The sequence below is a fragment of the Carassius gibelio genome, chromosome B22, assembly GCF_023724105.1.
Source record: "Carassius gibelio isolate Cgi1373 ecotype wild population from Czech Republic chromosome B22, carGib1.2-hapl.c, whole genome shotgun sequence".
NCBI lineage: Eukaryota > Metazoa > Chordata > Actinopteri > Cypriniformes > Cyprinidae > Carassius > Carassius gibelio.
The window spans coordinates 9,124,667-9,138,176 of record NC_068417.1 but is presented as its reverse complement, the minus strand read 5'-3'; the positions used below and the strand labels follow the sequence as shown (position 1 = coordinate 9,138,176).

The following is a 13,510-nucleotide window of genomic DNA, read 5'->3' as shown; positions in this document are numbered from 1 at the left end:
AAGACTTAAACTACTGCAGTCTGTGTGTTTAATTTATTTAATACACAAGTTTCACAGTTTGAGTTGAATTACTGAAATAAATGAACTTTTCCATGACATATAATTTATTGGGATGCACCTGAACCTATGTCCTATGTCTCTTGATCTCACTGTTTACAAGAAAAAATAACTGCCTGTTGCACTCACATCTTTACACCTTTCACTTTCTATGACCAAAACCAATGCTTGAAAGATGGATTCATTGTTGAAATGCATGACAACAATAAAATAGTACAATAACGAACTGGCTTACTGTCACTTTGCTGGTAGTGATGAGGTGAGGACTCAGGGGGTGAAGGGTTGAGGATCTTCACAGGAGGATAATGATGAAGGACAGGTGGAACAGCTAAAGCAGTAATAAAGGATAACCAAGAATAAACCAGATCAAAAGTGACAGAACACTGACACTTACAACGTTTATTAACAAAACTGATAAGATGACTTGGAAGCATGGCATAAACCACATGCTATTATACATACATACATTCATATATATATATATATATATATATATATATATACAGTACAGACCAAAAGTTTGGAAACATTACTATTTTTACTGTTTTTGAAAGAAGTTTCTTCTGCATTTATTTGATCAAAAATACAGAAAAAACAATAATATTGTGAAATATTATTACAACTTAAAATAATAGTTTTCTATTTGAATATACTTTAAAAAAAATGTATTCCTGTGATGCAAAGCTGAATTTTCAGCATCATTACTCCAGCCTTCAATGTCAGATGTAACATCCAGTCTATCACATGATCATTTAGAAATCATTCTAATATTCTGATTTATTATGAGTGTTGGAAACAGTTCTGCTGTCTAATATATTTGATGAATAAAAGGTTAAAAAGAACTGCATTTATTCAAATTAAAAAAAAAAATCTAATAATATATATTCTAATAATATATTTTCTTTACTATCACTTTTTATCAATTTAACACATCCTTGCTGAATAAAAGTATTGATTTTATTTATTTTTTAAATGAAAGAAAGAAAAAAAAACTGACCCCAAATTACTGACCAGTAGTGTATATTGTTATTACAAAATATTTATATTTTAAAAACATAGCTTCTTTTTTTGTTTGTTTGTTTTTTTTTACTTTTTATTCATCAAAGTATCCTAAAAAAGTATCACGTTCTGAAAAAATATTAAGCAGCAGAACTGTTTCCAACTTTGATAATGAATCATCATATTAGATTGATTTCTAAAGGATCATGTGATAATGATCCGAAAATTCAGCTTTGCATCACAGAAATAAATGATCATTTAAAGTATAATACATTTAAAAACAATTATTTTAAATTGTAATAATGTATCACAATATTACATTTTTTCTGTCTTCATTTCATCTTTTTGATCAAATAAAAGCAGGCTTGATGAGCAGAAGAAACTTCTTTCAAAAACATTAAAAATAGTAATGTTTCCAAACTTTTGGTCTGTACTGTATATATATATATATATATATATATATATATATATATATATATATATATGTGTGTGTGTGTGTGTGTGTGTGTGTGTGTGTGTGTGTATTATTATGTTACATATTGACTAATAACAGATGTTTAATTTATTTTACTCACCTCTGACAGTGACATAGAATTTCTTGTAAATGGCAGCTCTTTTGTTGTCAATCTTCATTGTATAAACTCCAGAGTCTGAGGTTATGGTGTTGCTGATAATGAGAGATCCAGTCTGACGATCCAGCTCCAATCTGTCACCAAATCTCCCATCATTGCCGTCATATGTTTCAAAGAATTTGCTAATTTGATTGAATTCAGCTATGATTTCACCTTCATCTCCAAACATCCACTGTATGTCATTTTCTCTCTGTATTTCAGTCTCACCAGTACGCAGAGCAACATCTTCTCCCTCTTTCACTGAAACTTCTTTGATTTTATGTGTCACGACACCAAATGCATCTGGGGACCAACAAAACACAAACTGTTTGTCCTATATATAGGTGCATCTCAATAAATTAGAATATGGAAAAAGTTAATTTATTTCAGTAATTCAATTCAAATTGTGAAACTCATGTGTCATTTGGTTCTTTTAACTGTGATGATTCAAAACATCTGCAAAGTCTGATCACCTCCATGCCACGCCGAATTGAGGCAGTAATTAAAGCCGAGTACATGTTAAGTAAATGAACATACTTTCCAGAAGGCCAACAATACACCAAAATATTTTTTATTGTTCTTATAAAGTATTCTAATTGGTTGAGATGAATTGTTGTGAGTGGGGAGTTTTTGTTATATGTGAGACAAATCATCACAGTAACAAGAACCAAAGACTTAAACTACTTCAGTCTGTGTGCATTGAATTTATTTAATACACAAGTTTCACAACGAGTTGAATTACTGAAAAAAATGAATTCTGATTTAATAAGATGCACCTGAACCTATGTCCTATGTGTCAGAAATTAGTTCTCACAGACAAGTATCAGATATAATATTTAAGTTTATTTAGCAAGAACAAAACACCAGGTATCACATTTATGACTGTGAAACCAGGCCCTATTTTTGCTAAACTTTTACTTTATTGTTTCGAAAATATAGCTATGTTTGATTTGAAGCTGTACTTATATTAGGATATTTTAAACATGTAGATGATGTAACATAACTTAATAAATAAATATATAAGGAAATATCCTCTTGTACAAAGACAGTAACTTTTACCACACACTCTCTCTCTCTCTCTCTCTCTATGTATATTTATATATATATATAGGGCTCAAGACATGAAGCTCTTACCGTTCAAGAGTAGTAAAAGCAGAACTATTTTTAAAGTGTTCTTCATATCTCGGTGCAGTTGTAAGTTTAATAAAGATGATCTGGATTTCATGAATTGCTCCATGTCTCCGATTCTGACCCGCTTCCGACTGATTATAATCACCTATAGGCTAAACGCGTCTGTGAGTGCTCGAGGATTTTCGGTTTCTCTTTTACTATACTATAATTATTTACTATTATACATGCATGTCAACATTTCTTGACATTCACGAGTATCCTCGTGACATATCAACTAATGTTGTAGACATTTGCCCGTCTGCTTGAAGCATTATGTCGCAGCTTCTGTAAGACTCCGATGGATTCAAGAATAGAAATAAGCAGCGAACTTTAAAAGAATCACTTACAGTTGCAACGAACAATTAGGCTTACATCAAAAAACATCCAACTACAAATCATTTTATTAGCCTAATGAATGTTATAAATAAATAACATTCTCAATGCTAAAATAAACCGGGAACAAAAAAGTCAGAGAGAGAACGGAGATCGTAATAACCATATTTCTTAAATGAATCTGTTTAACCGTTTTTTAAATAGCCTCTTTTTTTTCTTCGCAGACGGCCAAACAGTCACACTTATTAAACTGAGCAGAAACGCAATATTTCCTAATATTGTCAGTCGTCCATATCAACGCCATCATCTGAAGCTGAAACAGCTTCTCTCTCGCTTCCCCATCTCTCGTATCACTCCAGAGGTTCGCGCCTCTTTTCATTCAAACGCATCTGGCGCCAACTTGTTATCGTCTGTAGTGAAAATCAGCACAGAGGACTTCAGGTTTTTTTTTAAATGGTTAGTTCACCCAAAATGAAAATCGTGTCGTTCCAAACCGTTCATTCGTTCATCTTCGGAACACAGATTAAAATATTTTTAATTCATTCCAAGAGTTCTCTGACCCTCCCAAACACAGCACGCTACAATCAAGGCTCAGAAACGTAGCAAGAACATAGGTAAAATAATCCATGGGACATTAGGGGTTCAAATGTAATTTTATGAAGCTCCGAGAATACTTTTTAGAGACATTTCCCTGTCTGCTTGAGGCGTTAATTAAGTCTCTCATTAAGTCATGACTAAAGACACACGTCCATTCCACATACCACAACAAAGAAATCTAAACAAATACATTTAAATATAGGCTATATGCTATAGATCAAGGCCGAAACCATGTCTTGAACAATATGATAATATTGAAGAGTGTGTCACTTTATTTAATGTTTTGCCTGGAAACAAAGATTCCGTTACGCCAACACAAACCCCCTCACAAAAGAAGAAAGCCGTCGAGTTTACAACTGTAATGACGAACTCTTATTAAGGTCAACAAAATGGTGGATTTTCAAAAGTATGTGAAATATTTAAAGTCTGCGGCAAAGAATCTTTCCGAGAGTTTTACACACCGGTCTGTTATTGTGGAGACACCAAAATGTGACGCTGATAAAAAAAAAGAAAAGAAAAAAAAAGTGATCGTGACGTGACATTCAGCCAAGTATGGTGACCCATACTCAGAATTTGTGCTCTGCATTTAACCCATCTGAAGTGCACACACACAGAGCAGTGAACACACACACACACACACACACACACACTGTGAATACACACCCTGAGCAGTGGGCAGCCAATTAACAGCCATGATTGGTTGTTTGACATGTGAAACCACATGATTCTGTGATTGAGTCTATCTAAAAACACTTGATCTGAAATCAATGAAAAGGTTGACAGATTCTCTGTGTATGATGATGTTCTTGATGGGAGATTCAGAGACAGACTGAAGCTGAATAATCAAACTGGATCTCTGACCATCACAACTTAACTCAGTGGATCTTATAGAATAAAAATGAACTGTATTTAAAAAAAAAAAAAATTTCACCATTTAGTTTCTTAATCTGCACAAAGATACAGATAAAGATGAAGTGACGTCAGTTTCAGTGAAGGAGGAAGATTCAGTCACTCTAAACTCTGGAGTTACGGAAATAATAGATGATTATGTGATCCAATGGAGGTTTGTAAGTCAAAACACTTTAATAGCTGAAATCAATAAACGAGTGGACAGCATGACTGTATATGACGATGTTCATGATGGGAGATTCAGAGACAGACTGAAGCTGAACAATCAGACTCGCCAAAATCCCTGACAATCACAAACATCACAACTGAAGATTCTGGACATTATGAACTACAGAGCAACAATGTGAACACGATTTTATTTCTCAGGGGGTTTGTTTCACAGATTTTATTTTTTAATCACCATGTGGTGTCACAGCATTATACGAAGCATTAGGGGGCTGAGGAAAAGAGATACATTTTTAAAAAGTAAAGTAAAGGAAAAATCATGTGCAAAGTTGTGCTAGCTGCTAGGGCTGGGTGATAAGGACAACAATAAAAAATAAAAAAATGTTTGACATCCTCCCCGATGTTCTCAAATTAAACGATTTTTATATTAAAGACTATGAAGACAAATATAGTGAATATCACTATGTACAGTACTGTAGGCCATGCTATATATTATGTGTCTAGTAAATTGTGCCTAGTGTTACGTCCTTAGGGATGTTTAGGCTGCATCCGAAAACTTAGGCAGGTGACTTGCTGCCTCGTTGTCGTATGACTTTGCAGGCAGCGTTTTTGCTCGAAGGCACCTCATTAAACTGATTTCGGACAGGTTTCTGAGACAGAGTAATGGTTTAAAGATCTACGGCAAAATATAGAGAGCTTTGGTGATAACTAAGTGGATATTTCATAACTGCAGTATTAATTTCTCGCTGGAAATGACATTAAAAGTGGAAAGCGTTGATCAGAAACATACATTTACACAAACTGACCACCGACCGCAACTTTCAGACGCCATCTTTATTTTTTGGATTAACTCTCAAAGAATGGAACACACAGGATTGTGGGATATCAAAGGCAGCGAAGGATACATCTATGCTGCCTTCAAAAACTGGCCGGATGAAGAAATCTCAGGAGACAGGAACTGAAGTTAACATTGAATTCGGACGTGCCTTGATGCCTCACAACCTTGGAATGCATCCTCCGAAGGCAGCATTTTTCAGTTTTCGGATGCAGCCATTGTATGTGTGTTTGTTTTCATATGTTTCTCTTTTCTGTGTCTTTTTGCCTCCCTCTTCATCTGCTGAGTTGATTGTCTGTGCCCTGTGAGGGCGTGATCCTCATCATCCCGATGCTTGACACCTGGGGAAGCGCTACTTAAGTGAGACGCCGCCGCTGCTGCCAGTGCAAAGGAGAGACTTTTTGTTTTGATTTCATCTTGTGATGTGTCATATATATAAATATATATATATATATTTTCTCCTCAGTGCCTAACAATTATCTTTGTGTAAATATAGTTGTTGTTTTTTTTAGTTCTTTGTAAAATAGTTATTTTACATTTGATTAAATTTAACTTTATGTGACTATCTCTTGTTTCTCGTTTTACTCATTTCATTCAGTGATATTGCTGACAGGTGCCTGAACTGGTTTAAAGTTCCCCTTCCAGCCAAAAAAGGGTCGTAACACTAGCAATAATTGTGACCAAACAAGTAAATATATGTAACCAGTTTAACTATATTTGCGGTAACATCTGAAATGAGTCAGACAACTGAATTATCTGAGAAGTTAAAGTAAATACGCTAAAAAACTGCAACTTCATGATGATACTGTTACGCTGTTTGTGTTCAGCTCCTTCTCCTATTTACTGTTTACATTGACTATCACTCTATATAGACTAACACAATCGGATACAATTATTTATTACAGTATACTGATAACTGAAGATTCATTTCGATGTAAGAAATGACTGGATAATTTTAAATGATTTCCTGTTGAACTGCCACCAACTGAATGGTGCAATGATGAAACTATTTAAAATCTAGTGAATTAATTCACAAACTCGATCATAATGCACAATGTAATATATTTTGAGGTGCAGCTTCTCATATTATTGGATTGTTTCACTAGATTACTGTAAACCGGTTACCTCAGCTGAACACAAATTTATACAACACTAACTTATGTAAGTATGAACGTGATCTGGACTTCATCGGCCAGTTGTTGACGTTAACGTGATCTACGAACTTATTAGCTTTGATTCGAAAGAAAACAGCACATCCTTGTGGTGCGGCTGATACAGAAGATGCAGGCTATTTGAATGATGTGGAGAGACACAGAGGAGACTACTGACACAGGAATTGTTGAATAAAGTCATTATTTTTGTTTTATTCACGTACAAAAAGTATTGTCGTCGCTTCATAATGTTACAGGTTGAACCACTGATGGCAGATGGACTATTCTGACATTGTATTTCATATTTTTCTGGACCTTGACAGTGTATTTTACTTGGCAGTTAATGGGACAGTCTCAAGACTCCCAGTATTCATCCAAAATATCCTAAATTATGTTCCAAAGATGAACAAAGCTTTAATGGGTTTGGAACAAACCAAGGAGTAAGTGATTAATGACAAAATTTTCATTTTCGGGGTGGAGTATCCTTTTAAGTTCCGTATCAGTTACAAAATATTATTACTTACCTATTCGGTTGTTAAGTAATGACGTAAGAAGTGCTGTTTCCGGGTCCAAGCCTCAACTCGCTTCACTTGAGAATCTGAGCTCAGCAGCCGTTTATGAGCACTGTCTATTCATATTAATCATTTAAGCTAAACGCTTTCAAACTTATGGTGTACACTACAGTCTCCGTGCTCACAGCGTCCCAAACACAAATCATTTTTATATATATTTTTTTTATATTTATATTTTCATTGTCTGCTATCTGGGACTTGGGTATGGAGTTAAAGGTTAGGATTATAACTTTCTCTGTAGTTTTATATCACATTGTGAGGTTATATTAGCACCTTTTGTTGTTTTCTTTTGGTATCTTATAGATCGTTTGGACACGGGAGCGGTGCTAAGTGACATCAGACTTAACAAGCAAATAAGGTCTTACATGGTTTAGCTCCTGCGTACTTAACTAGCCTTCTACCACGCTACAATCCATCACGCACCCTACAGTCACAAAACGCTGGACTCTTGGTAGCTCCTATGGCAAAGTCCACTAAAGGAGGTAAAAACTTTTTCACATTTGGCTCCCAAACTCTGGAATAGCCTTCCTGATAATGTTCGGGGTTCGGACACACTCTCTCTGTTTAGATCTAGATTAAAAACACATCTCTTTCGCCAAGCATTCGAATAATGTATCTCATCATCTTTGACTGCAGTTATATCTGATCAAATGTGCATAATTATTCTTTAGCTTGGGTTGAACAAATTAATTTTTACTTTGTTGGAGCAGCAGCATTGCTAATTATGTGTATGTTTTTGCCAAGCTTCATCCTGGATCCAGAACACCTGAGAAGAGATGATGCAACCCCTCAGAGGACCTCAGATGATGCTAACCCTGAATCAACAACAGAACTAACAAAAGTTTGACTTACAACATATTATAATTGCTGTTAATAGTGCTAATCGTCTGTTTGATCACGTCTTTATTTGCTTTAACATATACACACATCAGAAGCCTAATGTTATTTTTCTAATCATATATTAATCATCATTTATTTTCCAAGGCTTTATATAGTAATCTGCTAATAATAGCTTTACTAGTGATAGCAATAAAGTTTTCTCACTCTGAGATTCGAGTCTTAGTCTGTTTTATTACATTTTTTTGATATGTAGTGCTTGAATTTCGGGCTCACCAGTGCCACATATCTTAACATTAAAACATTAATCACCATATTCTTTTTTTTCTTACAATAAAACATTGTTTTTATTTTTTTAATAATTACACAATTATTATTTTTGTACTTGTGCACGGTAATGTTTTAGAGAAAATCACAAATACATATTCTATAACATAATTAGCCTACTATTTTTAATTATAGGATTATTATTAGGATATTAAATAATACAATTGTAAGCAGCATGCACACACGCTTTAACATTATCACATTAACGTCCTTTACATTTAATAATGTCATTTTTCTAGTTTTATATCGCGACAAGAATCTCACTATACTTGTTTTTATTTCTACACACTTTCTTCCCGTTCACGTCACGTGCTTCGCAGAAGCCCCGCCCACGGCGCTGACTCCTCACTCGTGGTCTCTTCTGATTGGCTGCGCGTCCGGCCAATGGTCCTCAGCCATCTGTGCAGGAACACTACCGAGCCATATTTCACTGACCATTAGCTCCAGCGCCATTCATTATTATATCAGGATCTTCTTCTATTATAGATCCTCTAACAGTGCAGAGATGTGGATCGCTGCTGCAGTGTGCTTTATATATGCTCTGGCTTTCACTGCGCATGCAGATGTGTATTTTAAAGAACAATTTCTGGACGGAGGTAAATGTCACGTCTTTGATCGTCATCAGATAGAATTGTCAGTGTTTTATTGAGATGAAAGTGTTTCTTGGAAATGTCAAAATCATGTATTTTTATCATGTATTGAGCAAGTTAACTTGCATTTCTTCGATCAAAGCCTGTTTTATCATTTCGCCAGTGGCACTCTCATTTGCATCCTAAACTGTGTTGTACAACTTACAAGCTGTGCTAAGAATCCATGATTTGTGTAAATCAATCAGATTTTTGTCAAAATGCGTACTTAATCGTTGATTTAGACAAAAGGAAAATATATTTTATGAGTCAAAAGGTTTTGGTTTCAGTTTGCTTTTTAAACCATTAAACGGTTGTTGTAAATGCAAATTTGAGGTTCCAGTGATTCATATCTGTTGTTTTCAACTTATTTGTATAATTTAAATGATAATATAATTGAAATTATATTTGACAGTAAAACTCCAGTCTGTAGTCTGAGAAACAATACAATGTAAAAAAAAAAAAAAAAAGTCAATAGACCTAATATCCTGAATATTGTGTCAAATAAAAATGTCCAGTATTGACTGATATGGTATATCCATTATCGACTGACCCAAATAAAATTCCTACTATTATTACAAACACCTAATTAAACTTGTCTCTCCAGATGGTTGGAAAAGCCGATGGGTCGAGTCCCAACACAAATCCGACTATGGCCAGTGGAAACTGACCTCAGGGAAATTCTACGGCGATGCTGAGCTTGATAAAGGTCAGAGGTCATGCTGTCTTTTACCAGCACCATATTGCTTATGCAAATGTCTTAATTTGAAAAGAAAATGCAACTCATTGCAAGTCGATGTGTGATGCACTTAACTGATAATGCAATGTTTTTTTTTCTCCCTTTCAAGGTTTGCAAACAAGTCAAGATGCCCGGTTTTACGCTCTATCCAGTCGCTTTGACTCATTTAGTAATGAGGGTAAACCGCTTGTCATCCAGTTCACTGTGAAACATGAGCAGAAGATTGACTGTGGTGGCGGGTATGTGAAAATCTTCCCCGCCGACCTGGACCAGACTAATATGCACGGCGAATCGCAGTACTACATCATGTTCGGTAAGTCACGATTGGTCACTTTCTTTCACCAAGAAAAGCATTGACTTAGTGCAACATGAAGTCCAAACTGATAGCATTTGCTTTAACAATTTTTGTGTCATTTTCACTTTGATCTTCATTGTAGGACCCGACATCTGTGGCTACAGCACCAAGAAAGTTCACGTCATTTTCAACTACAAAGGCCAGAACCACCTAATCAAGAAGGACATCAAATGCAAAGTATGTTTTACTAATGTAATTAAAATATTTCAAGATTAAATCGCAGCTGTTGCATTTAATTTCTTCCACTTGCACATTCAGGATGATGAACTCACTCACCTGTATACGCTGATCCTGCGGCCAGACCAGACGTATGAAGTCAAAATCGACAATGAGAAAGTAGAATCGGGTTCTCTGGAGGAAGACTGGGATTTCCTTCCCCCAAAAAAGATAAAGGATCCTGAGGCCAAGAAGCCAGAGGATTGGGATGACCGGGCAAAAATCGACGATCCCGAAGACACCAAACCTGAGGTGCACTTTCATTTGTCAGAGCTGTAGTGTGCAGAAATCCTTGCAATATTTACAAAAAGAAAGTTGTTCTTAGACTTTATTCCAACGGTGCTTTAACTTTATATTTAGGATTGGGACAAACCTGAGAACATTCCTGATCCTGACGCCAAGAAACCAGACGATTGGGATGAAGACATGGATGGAGAATGGGAACCTGCAATGATCCCGAACCCAGAGTACAAGGTACAAAATGATAGCCCTCACATAAAAGTTCCTAATATTTCAAGACCTATCAAACATGAAGCTATAAGGTGCTATAACATGGTCAGATTCGTCTAGTTTGACAGTTTTGGACGTTACACCACTTTAGAGTAGTCCTTTCTGCATGGTAGACTTCCAGAAGAAGGTTTTGGGTTTAATACCAAGTAGATTTGGACTTTCTAGTAGTTTTTAAGAGTGAGTAATGTTATCAAGTCGTAGATCCTAATATTTTAAGATCTACCAAACATAAAAGCCGCAAAGTGCTTCAAATTGGTTGTATTTGTCTAGTTTTGAGGTTTTAAGTCTAAATTGGGTACCTTGGAGACCCAGTTAAAACCACTTTAGACTGGTCTTTTTTGCTTGGTAAGCTGACAAAAAAAGGTTTAGGGTTCAGTAACCAAGTAGGCGCAAAGATCATCCAATTTGGATTGGTCTAGTTTTAGACATTGGGAGACCTGCTAAAACCAAATTAGATTGGTTTCAGTCACCAATATTTTTGGACTTTTAAGAAGGTTTTGATAAGACATAATGCTGCAGGTTGTTTCACAAGGTCCATTTCTACTGTATTTTCAAAACTAACTTCTCAATCAGAGAGATTGTTGATTGCACAAACCAGTTTTACCAACCGGCTAACAAAGCTTTGTTTACATAGGGCGAGTGGAAACCAAAACAGATTGACAACCCCAACTACAAAGGCACCTGGATTCACCCTGAAATTGACAACCCAGAATACTCTCCAGATGACTCCATTTACAAATTTGATAACATTGGCATTCTGGGACTGGATCTTTGGCAGGTATGGTTTGGATTGAAGTTCATTTGTAGATTTTAAAACACTGTTTGGTTATCTCTGGTGACTAGTCCACCAGGATTACACAATTTTTCCAGAATTTCATGGAATACCAAATTGTAACTTTTAGGTGTGACATACAATAGTTGTACATTTAAGAAAAAAGAAACAAAATGCAGAAAGCATGTTTATTTTTGTGATTTACAAAATTCTGACACAACATCGTTATTTAAATTGTATTGTTGGTATAAAAATAAGAAAGTAAACTATAATGGAGTGCACAGGTTTTTTCTTCGTGTCACACCAACATATCAGTAACTTTATGTAGTACTGCAGGTAAGGTTTTTTTTTGGTGATTAGTGTTAAGTTATCTTTTGACCTTTCTTACAGGTGAAAACTGGAACAATTTTTGATAACTTTCTGATCACTGATGACGTTGAGGAGGCTGAAAAATTTGGTACAGAAACGTGGGGAGCAACAAAGGTAATTATGCCTCTTAACAAGATGTTACAAATAATAACGTAGTTATTTGATTTCATTGATCAGTTCTTACATTTGTTTATGCAGTGTAAACATTGATAATTAACCATAAATAATGATGGAATGATGTTATTTTTACGTATCAGGGACCAGAAAAGAAAATGAAGGACCAGCAGGAAGAGGAAGAACGGAAGAAGAGTGAAGAGGAGGAGAAGAGCAAGAAGGATGATGATGATGCTGAGGAAGATGAGGAGGATGAGGGAGATGAGGAAGAGCGCACAGAAGAACCTCCTGAGGAGGAAGAGGAAGAGGAGGGTGAGGACGATACGCTCCCCAAAGATGAGTTGTGAAGAGGAGTTTCCTTCTGAATGAGCAGATCTGACGTGTTTCTGATGTGTCTCTTTATATATGTGGTGTGAATTTTTGGCCCTGCCCCTTTCTAGAAACATGTCACATGACGTAACTCGGATTTCTTTTGGTTTTGCTGCTAGAAGCCCACCCCCGCCCAACACATTTATAGTACGACCTGATAAACTTAAGATTAATTAATGTTTGGGTTTCTGTTCTGTCTTCAGTCGCGCAAGGGAAAAGTTCTGATGTATCATTTATTGGATTTGCACTTTTTTTAAATTAAAATGATTTATTTTTAAATGCTCGTCTGGCTCTTATTTTGTGGATGTTTAATCGTCCTATTTTTTGGTTGAAAGTAAATGTTCACTTAACTGCAAGTACTTAAAATAATTGAATATTATTTCTCAAAAAAAAAAAAAAAACAAGCTTTATATATACATTTTTGATCATATTCTGTGGCTTCATGTTAATCGAGTTAGATTTTTGGTCATTTTATTATTATTTTTTTGTCATTCTTAATAGATTCTGTTTATTTTAAATGTCTTTAACTAATTTTAAATCAATAAGTTTGTTGAAAATGTAAATGCGAGTATTTTTTTGTGGTCTCTAAAAAGCTTGTTTGTCACTGACCCTGACAGCAAATCTACAAAAGTTATTTTTTGAGTGTTTGTTCATTTGCAATAGGTCTAAAGAACCTTTCTTATCTCCTTTCCTAGTCAAATAGACTTTGATAATATGTCTTTAAGATGTTTTATGATTTAGACTGTATGTAAAACTAGCATCTTAAAGAAATCTGTCAGAAGTCTGTACACCGATGCTTTCCAGATCAAGCTATCTTTAACAGACATATTGCAGACGTACGTGTGCTATCTAGAACCCAGTGAAGCTAGTTCTGAGG

The 13,510-nt window shown here is 35.3% G+C and overlaps 1 protein-coding gene across 1 annotated transcript; it reads left to right on the top strand.

Annotated features, from left to right (window-relative positions):
- The first annotated feature begins 8,959 nt into the window (after nucleotides 1-8,959).
- On the top strand, nucleotides 8,960-12,912 carry LOC127987294 (calreticulin). Its single transcript, XM_052589544.1, has 9 exons — nucleotides 8,960-9,159; nucleotides 9,797-9,898; nucleotides 10,038-10,241; nucleotides 10,366-10,460; nucleotides 10,542-10,751; nucleotides 10,860-10,973; nucleotides 11,644-11,787; nucleotides 12,172-12,264; nucleotides 12,408-12,912. The coding sequence occupies exons 1-9, from the start codon at nucleotides 9,069-9,071 to the stop codon at nucleotides 12,609-12,611; spliced, it is 1,257 nt and encodes a 418-aa protein (XP_052445504.1). The 5' UTR covers nucleotides 8,960-9,068; the 3' UTR covers nucleotides 12,612-12,912.
- Nucleotides 12,913-13,510: the final 598 nt, after the last annotated feature.